General features: G+C 39.6%; 1 protein-coding gene across 2 annotated transcripts in view; it reads right to left on the reverse strand.

The window, feature by feature from the left end:
* The window catches only part of LOC123514278 (conserved oligomeric Golgi complex subunit 1-like), a 69,153-nt gene that overhangs the window by 8,204 nt on the left and 40,603 nt on the right, over positions 1–20,346 (reverse strand). For both annotated transcript variants that reach the window (XM_045272084.1, XM_045272085.1), the window contains exons 9-13: positions 20,174–20,265; positions 19,712–19,878; positions 19,460–19,575; positions 19,138–19,245; positions 18,690–18,816 (exon numbers count right to left, since the gene is read on the reverse strand). In XM_045272084.1, the coding sequence (XP_045128019.1) occupies positions 18,690–18,816; positions 19,138–19,245; positions 19,460–19,575; positions 19,712–19,878; positions 20,174–20,265 (610 nt within the window). The remainder of the gene's footprint in view (positions 1–18,689; positions 18,817–19,137; positions 19,246–19,459; positions 19,576–19,711; positions 19,879–20,173; positions 20,266–20,346) is intronic.

The raw sequence follows: 20,346 nt of genomic DNA on the forward strand, positions 1-20,346 counted from the left end.
GACAAGGTGAAAGTAATGGGAGTAACAATCAGAACAGAAGATTTGAAGAAAAGAAAAATTATAGTTACATATGTTCCACCAAAGACTAATACATGGGATCAGAAGAGCATAAAGAAATGCAAAGAGAGGTGATAAAGTGCCTAGATAACATGATAAGAAGAGATAGAAGAACACTCTTAGTTGGAGACTCTAACTGTAAAAAAAATAAACTGGAGAGAGATGGAAGTAATGGATAATGCTGGGCAGTGGAGCGAGAAAGTGTTACAGTTGACTATGGTTAATACAATGGACCAGTGGGTGGAGGAGTCAACAAGGTACAGGGGGGGAAGAACAAACATCGTTGCTTGACCTAGTTTTCACAAAGAAACCAGAGCCCCCTCCAATCATACAATACCTAACTCCAATGGGGAAAAGTGATCATGTGACATTAGAGATGCAAATGCAGGAGGAAGATGAGATAAGTTACAGAGAGGACTATAAAGGAGAGAGACTAAGTTATGCAAAAGCGGATTTTGAAAAATTAAGGACTGATTTTGCTGATATTGAGTGGAGTAATATTATGTGCAGAATAACTGTACAAGAGAAATATGATATATTCTTACAGAAATACAATAAAGGAGTAAAAGAGTTTGTTCCTGTTTATAAAGTTCAGAAAAAATACATGCTTGGTACAATGCTAGATGTATACAAGCAAAAAAGGCAAAGATAAAGCATGGGAGAAACTCTTTAAGCAAGGATATGACTATAACAGACAGCAGTACAAAGATGCTAGAAATGAATATATTAGAGTAAGGAGAGAGAAGAAAGAAATTTTGAGAAAGATGTAATGGATAAAAGCAAAGATGAAACCAAACTTTTCTACAAGTTTATAAACGATAAACAAAGAATAAGGAAACAACTGAAAAAATTATTAAAGGAGGGAAGACATACCAAACAGAGAAAGAAATGTGTGAAATAATAAATGAGAGCTTCAAAACGGTATTCACTGCAGATGATGATTTCACAGAACCTAATAGTCCAAAGACATTGGATTACCAAGGATTACAGGAGATTGCAGTCCACAAAGAGGATACTGGAAGATTACTGGATAAGTTGGAAGTCAGAAAAGCAATAGGGCCAGATGGTGTATCAGGCTGGGTGTTAAAAGAATGTAAAGAGCAATTACTGGATCCAATTTGGGAAATAATTACAAGTTCAATAAATGAAGGGAAAGTTCCACTAGAATGGAAAAAAGCCAACGTAATACCAATATTTAAAGAAGGAAAGGCAACTGAACCTTTAAACTACAGACCAGTGTCACTTAGAAGTATCGTAGGGAAGTTATGTGAAATAATAATTATTATCAAAGAAAAATGGGTTAAATTTCTAGAAGAGGAGCAAGTCATATCGAACAGACAATTTGGGTTCAGGACAGGGCGGTCATGTCAATAATAAGTCAAACTTATTAAGCTTCTACTCGAGTTATTGCAGGACTTGAAAACAGAGATGGATGGGTGGACACAGTATATCTGGACATTAAAAAGGCTTTTGATAAAGTCCCTCATGGAAAGATTACGTTGGAAACTAGAGAACATAGGAGGACTGCGAGGAACCTTGCTCGAATGGACAAGAGATTATTTGAAGGATACGGGAATGAGAACTGATTAGAGATACATACTCATCTTGGGGTAAAGTAACTAGTGGAGTGCCCCAAGTGTGAGTGTTAGCCCCCATTATGTTTCAAGTTTATGTAAACGACATTCACATTGGGATAAACAGTTATATAAATTTATTCGCTGATGATGCAAAGTTGCTAGGAGTTATCAAAACCAGAGAGGACTGTCGGCTGTTGCAGGAAGATTTAAACAAGATCTATGAGTGGAACAGGAAGTGGAAATTAGAGTTTTATGCCAAAAAATGTCACATAATGGAACTAGGAAAGAGTTAGAGAAGACCAGTATTGAACTATCTGATGGGAGAGGAACAAATAATGAAGACTAAGGAGGAAAAAGATTTTGGAGTGATCATACAAGAAAATCTGAGCCCTGATAAACACATAAGCAAGATATTTGGACTATCATATAAAATGTTGACTAATATAAGAGTGGCATTTCATTACATGGATAAAGATATGATGAAAAAAATCATCACAGGCATGATACGCCCAAGGCTGGAATATGCAACAGCGTTATGGTCTCCAAGCTCTAAAAAGGATATAAAAAATTGGAAAGGGCACATAAGATTGCTACAAAGATGATGCCGGAATTAAAGGACCCCACATATGAAGAACGACTGAAGGAAATGGGACTGCCAACTTTACAAGACAGAAGAGGCCGAGGGAACCTAATAACAATGTATAAGATAATAAATGATATTGAAAAGATGACAAAGAAGACCTCATGCTGTTGATGGAAGAAAATGGAAGGACAAGAGGACATGAAAGGAAGATCAGGATGAGGTAGTGTGTGAAGGATATTGGAAAATACAGTTTTCCACACAGAATGGTGGAAAAATGGAATACATTGGATAATGGAATTGTTACAGCACAAAGTGTGCATAACTTTAAAGAAAAACTAGATAAATAGAGATATGGAGACAGGACACTATGAGCCCCACTCGAACCCTGTACAATATAACTAGGTAAATACACACACACACACACACACACACACACACACACACACACACACACACACACACACACACACACACACACACACACACATATGTATGTATATATATATATATATATATATATATATATATATATATATATATATATATATATATATATATATATATATACATACATACATATATATATATATATATATATATATATATATATATATATATATATATATATATATATATATATATATATATACAGTAAGGTCCCGGGTTACGTCGGTCTTGAGTTACGTCAAACTCGCACTTACGTCAGTCCACTATAAGGCAATTTAAGATTTAAAAAATTGAAAATTTATAAATCGTTTATTGTTATTGTTGGCCGCCAGGCGTCACAAGTGGTTATCCGCCTCACTGTCCACCTCACGCTTGAATACAATAACACTCTAAGTACCTCTGTTCCACCACACCGTCAGCCCTGGCAAGAGTGTTCCTAAATCTGCATTTGCTGACTATCTTAGTATCTTGCTCAATGGAAATAAAAAGAAAACTCCTGAGTGATAGCAGTGATGCTAAGAAAAGGAAAACCATTACGCTACAAGGAAAAGTGGACATAATTAAAAGACATGAGAAGGGAGGCAGCAGCTGTGTATAAGGGAGTGAAGAAGAAAATGGGAAGTCCGTTACCATGACAACGGGGAGGTTGACGACCTTGAGGGCTCGCGCACCTATCACAACAATAACAACTCCGAAGCCTTCGTCTGGGCCACACGACACTTGCAGGTCACTTGCACCGTCTGCGCCTGTCTGCTGAATCCTATTGCCCTTTCCTATTGCATTTCCTGCTCCGCTGCCCACGCTTCTACTCCCACCGCACTGCACTACGCTCCCAGCTGTCCACCCTGGGCGTCACAACATTCGACCTGCCTACCCTCCTGGCGGCCTCAGGCGTCCACCCCTCTGGCAACATGCAGTCCTTCGCGTTCATGCCCTAATCAACAAGAAAAACAAGCTTGTGTTTCATATTCCTACATACTTTAAATAATATAACAATATAACCTTTTACTTATATAACGCTTCTACTCCTACCGCACTCCACAAAGCTCCCAGCTGTCCCGCCCTGGGTATCACAACATTCGACCTGCCCACCCTCCTGGCGGCCTCAGGCCGCCCCTCTCGGCAACCTGCAGTCCTTCGCGTTCGCGGCCCTAATCAATATATTCCTACATAGTTGTAAATAATATACCAACATAACAATATAACCTTTTACTTACCTGAATAACCATAAAAAATGATTGGTTGAAAACTCGATAATATGCTTTGAAAGTACAAAAACTCGAGTTACATACAAAATTGACTTACGTCATGTTTCAGGAACATAACTCTGACGTAACTCGGGACCTTACTGTATATATATATATATATATATAAATATATATATATATATATATATATATATATATATATATATATATATATATATATATATATATATATATATACACACAGTAATACTCCGCTTAATGAACAGGATAGAGGGTGTCAAAGTTGTTCGTAGAGTGAAAATTCGTTATGCGGACGTAATTTTCCCATAGAAAATAATGGAAATACGGGGGGATGCGTTCTGGGCTGGTCCCCAACATATCACATGGGTTAAAAAAAAAATATATACACGTTTGGCAGCATATTGGGCCACCGGTGTACCACTACTATTATGATGTCATATGAGTCATTGGAAATTAGAGGAGCTACGTATAAATTCTCTCATTTCTTGCATTTATGTTCACAAAACATTTCTTTTAGGTTTTTACAAACCTTGCCCACAAGAAAAATTGTTTTGTAATGCATAAAGTGAAATCTTACATAGAATACAAAAAATAAAGCAGAGATGAGATCAGCCGCAGATAAAGCGGGAGACTCGCGGTGACTCGGCCGCTTCTTCTTCTTGTGACTCTTTTAGCTTGGCGTGTTGTCTTTCCCCATGATATTTTTTTCCACTCCTCTCTTGCCTGCTATAATGGATATCATATCTTAGTATTCATATATGCTCATGCCATGAGGATAACCTCGACTCCGTAGCACTGAGTGATAGTGAATTAATACTGCGGTATTTCATTAGTAATTCACTATCACTCACTGCCACGGAGTCAAGGTTATCCTCATGGCATGAGCGTATATGAATACTAAGATATGATATCCATTATATATAGCAGGCAAGAGAGGAGTGGAAACATAAACATCATGATGAAAGTAACATACAAGCAAAAGGGTCACAAGAAGAAGTAGTGGCCGAGTCGCCGCGAGTCTTCCGCTTCGTCTGTGGCTCATCTCATCTCTGCTTTACTTTTTGGTATTCCATGTAAGATTTCACTTAATACATTACAAAACAATCCTTTCTTGGGGGCAAGGTTTGTAAAAAGCTAATAGAAATGTTGTTTTGTGAACATAAATGCATATATAAGACAGTAACACCACCTTGACAGGTGGTGTTCCCAGCAACCTCAGAGCAACCTGATAGCAACCTTGTCACCGTCCCTCCAAGCATTCATGGATGCCATTTCACGGCAGGAGGTTGCTCTGCTTCTGAGCACTTGGGAGTATCGTAAAAAAACAAATGTTCGTATCACTGAGCCTAGTTTCTCAAATATAAGAGAACACGCATTACAATGTAATCATGCATTTACTGATCAGGACTTCAACATAAAGTATAGGGCATATTGTAACTCAGACCTTAGGATAGCGGAATCTTTATTTATTGTAAAAGAGAAGCCAGAGTTAAATGGTACAAAATAGCTACCAAATTATTAATTTTCTCTTAATATTTTCAAACTTGGTAAGATAGTGGCATTATAGCATAGTTAGGAGTCGTAGGTTCATATACGTGTACTTTGTTTCAACCAATCAGCGTTGAGTATTTCGTTCAGGCTAAAATATTTCTGTAATAGACTAACTGTTGTACATCATACCTTTAAATTTTATCTTTTTTTTGCATTAGCTATGACAGATTAGAATTTTGTACTATATTTTGTATTGGATAGGAAATTCTATGTGAACTATTCAGATTTTGCCATCTAGTGAGTAGGAGCCTATAAATACTGGTAAGCCAGTCTCCCTCCCCACTTACCTGTTGGAGGAACAAGTAGCAGGACCACTGCGTCTGGTAATTTTTTAAACGTTTTACGTGTGGTTTTACAGTGCCTTTTTGTACCTGAAGATGGGATATGTACTTTCCCAAAATGTTGTGAAGTGGATATAATGAAGATAACTGTCCTTTTGTGGGTCCTCTCTCTCCTGTACCGTGTACGCTATAGACGCCCTGTTTTTTAAATCATATATATATATATATATATATATATATATATATATATATATATATATATATATATATATATATATATATATATATACACAGGCAACCCCCGTTTAACGAAGGTTCACACAACAAAATTTCGCTACAACGAAGGTTTCATTTTACTACCATCTGCTCGTTTAACGAACACCATACTCGCTTTAACGAAGTTTTATCCAGGTAATTTTTTTCCAAATTTGAAAGCCCCACCATATCATGCAAGCTGACAGGCTTTTGAATACAGCAGGAGCTGCTGGTACTAAGGCCTGCTCAGGAAAAATCCTGGGACACCTATAGAATACAGACATGAGAGAGGCCAGAAAACTATAGCAGTGCTGGCCACTATCTTGACTCCATATTATACTGTCTCTATTTTCAAGTCAGCAGACTCTATAAAGGAGGCTGGTGAGACCTCATCTTCCTTCCAAGCTAAAAGAACCACCTGAACTCTTGACTCTACAATGGATAAAATGGAAAGCCTTGTGGAAATGTGGTACATAAGTTTTGTATGCAGCACAATGATGTGCACTTTGTTTACATTCCACAGGTTGCCGGTTAGTGTCTTTCCCGTTTCACTCTTCCTCCCTTCATAAAGTTAAGATCATCAACATTATAAAGTTACATACATACATACATTAGTGTACATTATAATGACTTATATTAAACTACCTAAATGTTTAACTTCATAATTCTTACTTTCATTAAACCTTTTACTGTACTATGATGCACTCTCGCTTTGCTTACTACTCAATGGAAGTTCAAATCAGGGGTTAAACTTGTTATAATCGGTTCGCTTAAGGAACTTTCGCTTAACGAAGTGTTTTTTAGGAACGTAACCCCTTCGTTAAACGGGGGTTGCCTGTATATATATATATATATATATATATATATATATATATATATATATATATATATATATATATATATATACATACAGGCAACCCCCGCTTAACGAAGGTTCACACAACACAATTTCGCTACCATCTGCTCGTTTAACGAACACCAAACTCGCTTTAACAAAGTTTTATCCAGGTAATACAGTGGGCGCAAAAATAAAGTTTACCCCTGTAACGCGAAAATAAAGTTAACGCATAATTCGCCGGCCACTTTGTATTTGAATTACCCGCGATGTGAGTGGTGGGAGGAGCGTGATATGACGCGTGCTTCCCCTCCGCCACCTTACACACCACTTCTGACACTTGAGTCAGTTAGTGCGCTCTCAGAGCTGAAGGAGAGCACATTTATGATGCACTGCCCCACGGGCCCTCACTTTCCGCCCACGCACCAAACACAAAACCACACCAAACACTACCACAGCATCACAATGGGTCGGAAGAAGCTTACAATGGAAGAAAAGGCCGGGCCCTTGCCCTAATAGAGCAGGGAATGCCGGTGAAGCACGTTGCTGCCGAATTAAATGTCAGCAGAGTGTCCTCTTCAAGCTTAAAAGTCCGCTGTCCCTGCCTACCGACACGTTACCACCTCGCAAACTGGGATGTGGGCGCAAGAGAAAAACTTCAGAGAGGACTGACAAGATGTTGGTGAGAGAGCTGAAGCAAAATCCATCCATTACAGCAGCAGAATTGAAGAAAAAACACCCAGACCTGCTCCAAGATGTCGCTGTCCGTGCGTTGCAACACCGCTTGCAAAAGACCTCGCCTGCCCTGCCGCCGTGCTGCCAAGAAGCCGCTTCTCACAGACACCATGAGGAAGAAGAGACTGCAGTTTGCCAAGCAATACCGTGACTGGACACCTGAGCAATGGAAAAGTGTGATGTGGAGTGACAAGAGCACGTTTCGGCTCGTCAGGGTGGCTCAAGCTTGGTAAGGCGGCCCAGCACCGTGAGCAGATATGACGCCCACTACACGGTCAAGACAGTTAAACACCCAGATAGCGTCATGGTATGGGCCTGTTTCAGTGGGAAGAGGGCAGGGAGGTCTCTACTTCCTTCCAAAGAACGTAACCATGAAGGAGCCAATTACATCGATGTTTTGAAGGAACACCTGCTCCCCGCATATGAAATTCACGGCACGGAATTTTTCATGCACGACGGAGCCCCGGCACACAAGTCCCGAGCAGTAAAACAATTCCTTGATGAGCAAAACATCAAGGTTTTGGACTGGCCAGGTAACTCCCCTGACTTAAACCCCATTGAGAACGCCTGGAACAAGATGAAAACGACCTAGCCAAGTCGCCCAACATCAATCGTCCCCCTGAAGGAGGCTCTGAAGAAGATGTGGGTGACAATGGACGTCTCATACTTAGAAAATTTAGCAATATCTATGCCAAAGCGGATCGAACAGGTGCTCAAAACTCGAGGGAACATGACAAAGTACTAATTGTATCAATAAGGACACAATATAACGAACTTTAAACCTATTTTCGTGTTTTATAACCCAAAAAAGCATAGGGTAAACTTTATTTTTGCGCCCACTGTATTTTCCAAGTTCGAAAGCCCTGCTGTATCACGCAAGCCGACAGACTTTTGAATACACCAGGACCTTTCGTGGACAACACGCCCACCACTCACTCCCCCTAGTTCAAAACAATAACAGCGTCAGCAGCAGCTCATCTTCCCTCGCTCAACTTACCACCAAAACGCCCTGCAATGTCGCCTAGCGTTGCTAAGACCAGGAAGTCGCTTACTCTCGAAGTGAAGCTGGATATTATTCACAGACATGAGGCGAGAAAACTAATAGCATTGCTCGCCACCATCTTGACTACATCTACTGTCTACTATTTTCAAGTCAGCAGACTCTATTAAGAAGGCTGGTGAGACCGTATCTTCCTTGCAAGCTAAAGGACCCACCTGAACTCGTGACTCTACAATGGATAAAATGGAAAGCCTTGTGGAAATGTGGTACATAAGTTTTATAAGTGATACAATGATGCGCCCTTTGTTTATATTCCACAGGTTGCCGGTTAGTGTCTTTCCCGTTTCACTCTCCCTCCCTTCATAAATTTAAGATCATCAACATTATAAAGTTACGTACATACATACATTAGTGTACATTATAATGACATATTAAACTGCTTAACCCTTTCCTTCCGGCGCTTAAACTATTTTCCCGTTTGCTATGACGGCTAAAAATAGTAAACCTAGAAATTGTAAGAAAACTGTTTGAATACTAATAATTATTTTCTCTTTGTTATTCTGAATACAATGATGTACTTTGTAGCTCGATGTGACCTCTGAAAGTTCAGTTTATGCCTTATCAAGGATTCCTCCTCCTCCTGCTGTGTGATCCGTCTTCCAGAAACAGCCCGGAGAGCGATGACACCGCGCGCGCGCGCACACACACACACACACACACACACACACACACACACACACACACACACACACACTCTCTCTCTCTCTCTCTCTCTCATCTTGGAGGGGAAATTGTACACTTCAATGAGAGAGAGAGAGAGAGAGAGAGAGAGAGAGAGAGAGAGAGAGAGAGAGAGAGATTTCATCCCTTTTCATATAGTTTCAGGCAAATAACATTCTCTCTCTCTCTCTCTCTCTCTCTCTCTCTCTCTCTCTCTCTCTCTCACACACACACACACACACGCACACGTAATGGGGAAGACTGGCTGGGTGACCAGCAGGCGACCGAGGCAAATAACATTATCTCTCTCTCTCTCTCTCACACAAACACACACGCACATGCACACGCACACGCACACGTAATGGGGAAGACTGGCTGGGTGACCAGCAGGCGACCGAGGTGAATTACACACGCTTTCATGCGCCAACCTGTTAGTTGATCTCTCTCTCTCTCTCTGACAAGTTACCTTCTACCATTTTATTATAAAATTGAAGATAATGAAAAAATTAACATGAAAGAATGATAGGTAATATTTTTTTTCACTTTCCGAGTCCTCACTAATGTCTTCGCTTTCTTCAGTTTCTTCTTCTAAATATTCACTGTCACTGTCTTCAAACTCAGAAGCACTGCTAAATAAATATGTTCTGTCCTGCTCCATGGTGAGTCATGATCTGAGATCCTTCCCTCTTATCAGGATGTCTCTTCGCACTTACCATGGTGCTTTCCATCCGGCGGGTCACCGGGGTTGCCAAGTGTCGCCCGGAGAAAAGGAAAATAGCTTAGCTACCATTAAATTTCCAGAGCTATAATGACAACACTACATGTGGAAACATGCCAGACACTTCCACTCACCATCTGACTCGAGAAACTGCGCTTGGAGCTCAAAATTGAGGTGCGAAAATTCTTGATTACGGGTATGATCGCCGTCGCTACGGACGCATTGATGCAATCGTATATATATACGATTGCCGGAAGGAAAGGGTTAAATGTTTAATTTCATAATTTTTACTTTCATTAAACCTTTCACTATAATATGATGCACTCTCGCTTTGTTTACTCTCAATGGAAGTTCAAGTCAGGGGTTAAACTTGTTATAATCGATTTGCTTAACGAAGTTTCACTTAACGAAGGGTTTTTCAGGAATGTAACCCCTTCGTTAAGCAGGTTGCCATATATATATATATATATATATATATATATATATATATATATATATATATATATATATATATATATATATATATATATATATATATATATATATATATATATATATATATATATATATATATATATATATATATATAACTCGATTTACGTGATAGATGCGTTCCAAGGGCATGATGTATATCAAAATTCGCGTAAAACAAACATGTAATTCTCATATATATATATATATATATATATATATATATATATATATATATATATATATATATATATATATATATATATATATCTATATATATAGGCAACCCTCGCTTAACGAAGGGGTTACGTTCCTAAAAAACACTTTGTTAAGTGAAACTTCATTAAGCGAACCGATTATAACAAGTTTAACCCCTGACTTGAACTTCCATTGAGAGTAAACAAAGCGAGAGTGCATCATAGTACAGTGAAAGGTTTAATGAAAGTAAAATTTATGAAGTTAAATATTTAGGCAGCTTAATTTAAGTTATTATGATGTACACTAATGTATGTATGTACGTAACTTTATAATGTTGATCTTAAATTTATGAAGGGAGGGAGAGTGAAACAGGAAAGACACTAACCGGCAACCTGTGGAATGTAAACAAAGGGTAAATAAAGAAAAAAAAAAAAAAAAAAAAAGTGCGCATCATTGTATCACATACAAAACTTATGTACCACATTTCCACAAGGCTTTCCATTTTATCCATTATAGAGTCATGAGTTCAGGTGGGTCCTTTAGCTTGCAAGGAAGATACGGTCTCACCAGCCTTCTTAATAGAGTCTGCTGACTTGAAAATAGTAGAGACAGTAAATGGAGGCAAGATGGTGGCGAGCAATGCTATAGTTTTCTCGCCTCTCTCGTGTCTGTGAATAATATCCAGCTTTACTTCGAGAGTAAGAGACTTCCTGGTGTTCTTAGGAACGTTAGGCCACATTACAGGGCGTTTTGGTGGTAAGTTGAGCGAGGGAAGATGAACTGTTGTTGATGCTGTTATTGTTTTGAACAGGGGAGTGAGTGGTGCGCATGTTGTCCACGAGAGGCTTGATCTTGATTCCACAGGTGTCCCAGGATTTCTCCTGAGGCAGGCCTTAGTATCAGCAGCTCCTGGTGTATTCAAAAGTCTGTTGGCTTTCGTGATACGGCGGGGCTTTCAAACTTGGAAAAAATTACCTGGATAAAACTTCATTAAGGCGAGTTTGGTGTTCGTTAAACTAGCAGATGGTAGTAAAATGAAACCTTCGTTGTAGCGAAATTTCGTTGCATGAACCTTAGTTAAGCAGGTGTTGCCTGTATATATATATATATATATATATATATATATATATATATATATATATATATATATATATATATATATATATATACAGGGAGTCCTCGGGTTACAACGTAGATCCATTCCTGACATGCGTCGTAACCCGAATTTCGGTGTAAGTTGGAACATCGGAAAAAAAAAAAATTCTTACCTTTATTCCTTTGGTTGGCTTGCACACTGGAAGGAGGCATTGCAAGGGAGGGAGAGACAGGCTTATTGTGTAGAGGAAGCTGCAGAAGGTGCTGGAGATACTGGGGCTGGTGAATCAAGAGAGGCAGAACCTTACGCTTTGGAGCCATAACCAAGAGAGAGAGAGAGACAGTGCAAACAACCAAAATGGTGTATGTTCAGAGACTTGAGACGCCGTCTTCCTCGCCCTACAACCACAACAAAGCGTATTCTTCCGCCGCGCGCCCAAAACTAGTTCGTGTTTGTTTATGTCACTTACGACACTAAACCATATAAGATGGAATGACCCCTAATATTATTTTTTATGTTTTTATGGGCGCGTTCGTAACCACGAAACATCGAAAGTCGAGACCGTCGTAACCCGAGGACTCCCTGTATATATATATATATATATATATATATATATATATATATATATATATATATATATATATATATTTCACCATATTAGACACTGTGTATTCCTTATCAGAGTAAAATCTGCCTACTTCACAGTTTCTCACCTGCCTCAACCTTGGCTATGATGTCTAATTTCTCTTGGAGCGAAAATATTTTACATTTCTTGAAAAGCTTGCCATCCTTCACTATACCTTTAATACCGTTCTCTTTCGGATTTTTTGGCACGACCCATATTCACAAACCTAGTAAAATCACGAATATTACATATCACCAACCTACAAAGGTTAAAAATATCTTAATGCTTAGCAAACATGAAATATGAAACCATAACACAGGCAAGCTGGAACACGGCTGGACCAAAACACAAAGAGTGTTGAAATGTTTAGTTGGTTCTTTGTTTTATAGTGTTTAGCAGTGTGTAAGTGTTAGTGAGTCACAGCACTTCTTTGGCAGTTACAGCACTACGTGGCAGTGAGTGATAGTGAATTACTAATGAAATACCACGGTATTTCATTAATAATTCACTATCACTCACTGCCATGGAGTCCAGGTTATCCTCATGGCATCAGCATATATGAATACTAAGATATGATATCCATTATAGCAGGCAATAGAGGAGTGAAAACAAATTTAATATTGTGGTGAAAGACAACACGCCAAGCTAAAAAGGTCACAAGAAGAAAAAGCGGCCAAGTCGCCGGAGTCTCCGCCATCTGTGGCCAATCTCATCATCTCTGCTTTATTTTTTGGTATTTCATGTAAGATTTCACTTTATGCATTACAAAAACAATCCTTTCTTAGGGGCAAGGCTTGTAGAAAGCTAATAGAAATATATATTTATATATTTTTTTTCAACCCATGTGGTATGTTGGGGAGCAGCCCAGAATGCATACCCCCTATTTCCATTATTTCCTAAGGCAAAATTACGTCCGCTTAACGAATTTCCGCTCTACGAACAGCTTTGACACCCCCTATCCTGTTCGTTAAGCGGAGTATTACTGTATATATATATATATATATATATATATATATATATATATATATATATATATATATATATATATATATAGGCAACCCCCGTCTAACGAAGGTTCACACAACGAAATTTCGCTATAACGAAGGTTTCATTTTACTACCATCTGCTCGTTTAACGAACACCAAACTCGCTTTAATGAAGTTTTATCCAGGTAATTTTTTTTCCAAATTTGAAAGCCCCACTGTATCATGCAAGCTGACAGGCTTTTCAATACATCAGGAGCTGCTGGTACTAAGGCCTGCCTCAGGAGAAATCCTGAGACACCTGTAGAATAAAGATCAAGATCAAGCCTCTCGTGGACAGCAATGGCTCTGCCGATAAAAAGGCCTGACTCAGAAGAAATTCTGTGTCACCTTTAATTTGATATCAAGATCAAGATCAAGATCACATGCACCACTCACTGCCCAGTCAAAACATAACAGCATCACCAGCAGCTCATCTTCCTTAGTTCAACTTACCACCAAAACCCCCTGCAATGTGGCCTAACGTTCCTAAGAAGACCAGGAAGTGTCTTACTCTCGAAGTGAAGCTGGGTATTATTCACAGACAAGAGAAAGGCCAGAAAACTAATAACATTGCTTCCCACCATGGCTTGACTCCATCTACTGTCTACTATTTTCAAGTCAAGAAACTCTATTAAGAAGGCTAGTGAGACCTCATCTTCCTTGCAAGCTAAAAGAACCACCAGAACTCGTGACTCTACAATAGATAAAATGGAAAGCCTTGTGAAAATATGGTACATAAGTTTTGTATGCAGTACCATGATGCGCACTTTGTTTACATTCCACAGGTTGCCGGTTAGTGTATTTCCCGTTTCACTCTCCCTCCCTTCATAAAGTAAAGATCAACATTATAAAGTTACGTACATACATACATTAGTGTACATTATAATGACTTAAACTAAACTACCTAAATGTTTAACTTCATAATTTTTACTTTCATTAAACCTTTACTGTACTATGATGCACTCTCACTTTGCTTACTCTCAATGGAAGTTCAAATCAGGGGTTAAACTTGTTATAATCGGTTCGCTTAACGAAGTTTCGCTTAACGAAGTGTTTTTTAGGAACGTAACCCCTTCGTTAAACGGGGGTTGCCTGTATATACAGTGGAGACTCAATACTCAAACTTAATTCGTTCCAAGTGGCCATTCGAGTACAGTGGAGACTCAATACTCAAACTTCATTAATTCCAAATGACCGTTCGTGTATTAAAAAGTTTGACTATTGATACCTATAAATCATGTAATTCGTTCCAGCCATTGCCAAACCCGAGTTTAGGAAAAAGCAGCGATTTAATTTTGCAGTCGCCGCTAGCATTGGCACACAGAAGGAGGGTTAGCCTGTCTCTCATGTTCTTGTGTCCTGGCAAACACTTCACTTCCTTTGTTATATAGGTCATGTTTTGTAGTTTTTATTTCCAAAACAAGCCAGTTTCATCACAATTAACTTCTAAAACTCGGGGATGTTGGGATTTTTAGCTCGCACTAACTCAGGAGGTTTGGCAAGAAACAAAATAGCCTGTATTCACATACTAATAACACTTGGAAATTCAATAAACGAGTGAGAACAAATGATGTTCTGCCCACAAGCTCCTCTTCCTCTTTGCAATGCAAAAAACCAGAAGTCTCTAGATGCTATGGTTACCAAAATATCACAGGTTGAATGAGGTGGCATCATTGGTGTACATGGCCTTGCATCCTATCAGGTTCAGTGGCCTTGGCTAGAGTGATAGAAAACGGGCCCCTTGTATCCTCTCTCTCTCTCTCTCTCTCTCTCTCTCTCTTAATCAATCAAAATGTTTGCAAAGTGATCTAATTTGTATATTTTTTGCAAAAACATATTAAATACATACAATAGGAGTTGCTGGTGGTGGTGGTGGAATGTCCTCCCCCTCTGTGGTTGAACCTCCTACTCGTATATCTCTATCAGAGCCCAGAACACCACTATCTTCGCTCTCTATTATTGTAGAAACTGTTAATTCCAAAGCCCTTCTGATACCACTCATTCAAAAGTCGTCTCCCCCCACAACATGGCGAGAGCCCTGAGGTGTAGAAGTAAGGCGCACGGGAGAGGTGGCGGAATCGGGCACCGTGAAATCGCTGTCACTCCCACCATCCATCGTGGGAGTCGGTGACACAATGACGTATAGCATATATTTACTCCAGACCTGGGGGCTCGCCGTGCCTCACAACAGAATGAATTCCAGTTCTTTTCTTGAAATTCACAAACCACCCTTTACTTGCTTTAAAAAAATCATCTTTGGATTCACATGTAGTATCAGAAATAAGATCATGAGGCAGCAGCCTAGCCTTTGCACAAATTATGCCCTCTGATAATCATTAACCATTTGCCTTTGGTTTATCCAATCAACAATTTTTCCATTTCTTCCACTGCCACAGGTCGCTTAAATTGCCTTTTCACACCAATCGCCACATCAGCTCTTTTAACCCCTTCAATACGGTGACGCCTATGTAGGCGTCATGAAGCCCCAGTAGCAAATACGGTGACGCCTACGTAGGCGTCATATTTCTTTTCTGAGCTTTCTTCAGTTCAGTTGTCCCGTATAGTGTGTTGGATACCCACTACACACGCCGTATGCTGTCCTTGAAATCCTAGTGCTCCTCCCACCATCCTTGTCTCCACCAATCACTAAAGATAAGCTACATGCGTCCCGCCTTTTGTCTAAAATTACCCAATGGCATAGACTGTTCCCATCTCTCTCTCTCTCTCTCTCTCTCTCTCTCCATTCCCTCCCTCCCCATCTCCCTTCCCTCCCTCCCCATCTCCCTTCCCTCCCTCCCCCTCTCCCTCTCGAAAGATAAGTTACGTGCGTCCCGCCTTGTAACATTCGTGAAAACACACACACACACACACACACACACACACACACACACACACACACACACACACACAACAAATTTTCTAATCTCTCTCTCTCTCTCTCTCTCTCTCTCTCTCTCTCCCTCTCCCTTCCCTCCCTCCCCCTCTTCCTCTCGAAAGATAAGCTACATGCGTCCCGCTTGTGTCTAAAATATTAGCAAGTGTCACACTCTCTATCTCTCTCTCTCTCTTTCTCCGAAGAGAGAAGCGTCCACTTTCCTCTTCGAAGGCGATATAGTGACTAAAAAATAGCAGCATAATACACAAAGACGACAAGTATGACAAGCTTGCACGAGTTTCCCGCGCTCGGGCGTGCGGCACTACCACCCGTATATCATACAGGCGGGCTTTTTTAACATCCGGCACGAAGGGGTTAATAAGATGTCTTCTTCAGTATTGTGGCTACTGTAGATTTAGCCATTCAGTACTCAGCTACAAGATTGCTTATTCTTCCTCCTGTCTCATATTTATCAATAATTTCCTTTTTCCTTTCCATGGTTGTCACTACATTCTTTTTTGTAGGCTTATTCTCACCACTAACAAGCATCTTCAGTGACATTGTAGGCTTCTAAATAAAAAAAATTAAAAATTGCAGAGAGAAAGCGCAGGACAATGTTATTCTTATGACAGCAAAGGATCAACTGGCTGTGGTGGAATGGTGGGGCACTTGTGGCAGCAGGAAGGGAGAAACACTTTGTTTACAGCCAAGTGGATGGACGTTTGACTAATATGTATTTTTTTTAGTATTAAGTCAAACGTTTGCATTCGACTATTGAAAAGTTCGACTATTTGGATGTTCGAGTATTGAGTCTCCACTATATTAAAAAGTTCAACTATTAATACCTATAAATCAGGTACCTCTGACAAAGAATCACCAGCCATCTGCCTTTGGTTTATCCAATCAACAATTTTCCATTTCTTCCACTGCCACAGGTTGCTTAAATTGCCTTTTCACTCTAATCACCACATCAGCTCTTTTATTGAGGTCTGTCTTCTTCAGTATTGTGGCTACTGTAGATTTAGCCATTCAGTACTCAGCTGCAAGATCAGTTATTCTTCCTCCCTTTTTGTATTTATCAATAATTTCCTTTTTCCTTTCGATTGTTGTCACTACATTCTTTCTTGTAGGCTTATTCTCACCACTAACAAGCCTCTTCGGTGCCATTGTAAGCTTCTAAATGCAAAAAAAAAAAAAAAAAAACTCCAGAGAGAAAGCGCAGGACAATGTTATTCTTACGACAGCAAAGGATCAACTGGCTGCGGTGGCCCCATGGGGCGCGTAGGGCAATGGGAAGGGGGAGACCCTTTGTTTACAGCCACGTGGACGAACGTTCGACTACTAGATATTTTTTTGAGTATTAGGTCAAACTTTTGTGTTCGACTATTGAAAAGTTTGACTATTTAGACGTTCGAGTACTGAATCTCCACTGTATATATATATATATATATATATATATATATATATATATATATATATATATATATATATATATATATATATATTTTTTTTTTTTTTTTTTTTTTTTTTCTGGCCTAGCAGTGAAAAGTGGTTCAGTTGTTGGTTTACATATCTCTGGGACTGTGATGCTCCAAGGCAGAACTTCCAAGCAGCAACTTCCCAAGATGAGCTGCTCTGTTGTTTATGAATGGGTAAAGCTGTTTGAAGAGTTTCTCATAGAGAGCAATAAAGGCCAAAAATAGCAACAAAGGGGGGGGTGAAGGGGCCACCATGTTTGTTTACAGTTGACATATGCAACAAAAGCGGTAGTGAGCTTGTGTGTGACGACGAGCGTCGACAAAAGTTGACAGTCTTAAAAAAGTTGACGGAAAAGTGGTAGTGTGACGCCTTTACTGTTGGGTGTACACCCCTTGTACTGCTTATGTACCATTTTTTGTTCCAGATTATACATTTAATGTGCTTTCATTCATTGTTTTCTTACCCATTTGGGTTATGTACATGTTTTTTCTCAATTTATACGGGGTTGGGAGAGAAAAATTTGCGTAAACGGATATTTCATGTATCCGCCAGGGCCTTGGCTGCTATAATCCAGACATGCAGGCAATTACTGTAATTCTTATGTATGGTTGTACAAGAAATTGTAATGTTTTGCAATGGAGAAAGCGATGGAAGGGATTGTGATTGTCGGCACCGTATCGAACATCTTCTGTATAGATATTATTTTTGTTAATTAAAGGTAGAAAAAACCTCTGACTGTTTATAATCAGTAGCTAGAAAATTTGTGCAACGTCATGCAACAGCTCAGATCACGACACATGTAAGCCATCACACCAGTGTATCTTTTGTTAAAAAATTACATATAAAGGAAGCATGTCATCAAGCACCAGTACAGCCCATCCCTTCCTGTACACAGCCAGGCATGAAGGGACAAATTAATAAATTAATCTTACTGCATGAAAGAAGAGCAGCTTGCATCCTGGAGGTAATTAAGCAGAGAAATATAATCCTCCATGGTGCGCTTTTCATTTTCCACAGAGTTGTTCCCCAGGGAGGTGATGAAGTCTGCTTTGGTGGGGTCTGTGGAGGATTGCAACATATCTTTACACAAGTCAGTGCTATCAAATATCCCACCATTGTATTAGAAACCAAATGGTGCTACTCTTCAAATGTATGAATATAAGGTGAAAATCAGAAGAATAATTTTGATGAGGTCTGTGGAGCATTGTAACACAATTACACAAGTCAGTGCTACCAAATATTCCACAGCTGCGCCATGAACCAAATGGTGCCAATCCTCAAGTGTGTTAATATAAGAAATAGTGAACTGATTTAATTAACAGTAACTGATGAAAAAAAAATATTACAAAGTTCCATTCAACTAGTCATCACATGTCCTACCATAGCTGAAGTGGCCAACATCCTGAAGGAGATTGGTCAATTGTGCATTGAGTGTCTGGCAGATGTTCTGTATACGCGCCGTGAAGCCTCGAGTCTTGTGGTAGAGGCCTGGAGTGTGATGGTGGAATTACTTTTGAGTTGACTTTTATGCAAATTTAATATACATGGAACTTTTAAAATTTTCATTTTAGGATTAGTAATGTTCATAAAGCCTTAAAATGAAAATGAACCAGATGCTGATTTTCTCTGAGAATGTACGAGTAGAAAATCAACTAGAAAAATGCAACATGACAGACAACAAGTAGCATGGTCAGCTACTCACCTCCTGCCTGTGCCACTGAGCGAGCAGCAGCGGAAGTCCAGCCCACCTGCTCCGGTAGGTCACTGCTACTCTCACTCCAAACATAGCTGCTGATGTCTCCTTCCTCAGAACATATTCTGAAAAATTTCCATCAAGTTACTTGTATCACCTTAATAAAAGTCTTATCCTACAAGTTAGTTACTTGGGTATTATATAAGATTTCCTCATGCTTGTTTTTCTTAATCCTGTCATGGAAATTTTCAAGCTTCTCACTTTGGCTCCGCAGTGATGTCTGTGGCTAGCTTGGCCACCATCTGCAGGGTGGCCTCCTTGGCTGCTGCCAGCTGGGAGGATACCACCTGGCGCGCCCTCTCAGTCACTTGGCTGCGGACCACTGAGTCCCAGGGATCCAGGGGACCCCCATACAACACTTGTGTCACCTGGAACACCACACGATCTCAACCTCTCACATCATGAGAGAGAGAGAGAGAGAGAGAGAGAGAGAGAGAGAGAGAGAGAGAGAGAGAGAGAGAGAGAGAGAGAGAGAGAGAGAGAGAGAGAGAGAGAGAGAGAGAGAGAGAGAGAGAGAGAGAGAGAGAGAGAGAGATAATGTACAGAGATTCAGAAGGCAACAGGAAGTAAAGCAAAGCCATTCTTATTTTCTCACTTAACCACCACATTAAATTCAAATTTCCACAACTATCATGCTACAAGAAGCTTCTTTTCTTGACTTGCCTTCATCCAGTTGCTGCCGTCAAGACTGTTCTGGAAAATCTCCCACACACTGGACCTGATCATTGCCAGTGCCTTCACACTGGTGGTGAATGCTGCAGGGAAGCACACAAAATAATTACTATCAATACATAATATTAATACATTTCTGACCATACCATACATCTGTAATACAT

This window comes from Portunus trituberculatus, chromosome 37, assembly GCF_017591435.1.
Source record: "Portunus trituberculatus isolate SZX2019 chromosome 37, ASM1759143v1, whole genome shotgun sequence".
In the NCBI taxonomy this organism is placed as follows: domain Eukaryota; kingdom Metazoa; phylum Arthropoda; class Malacostraca; order Decapoda; family Portunidae; genus Portunus; species Portunus trituberculatus.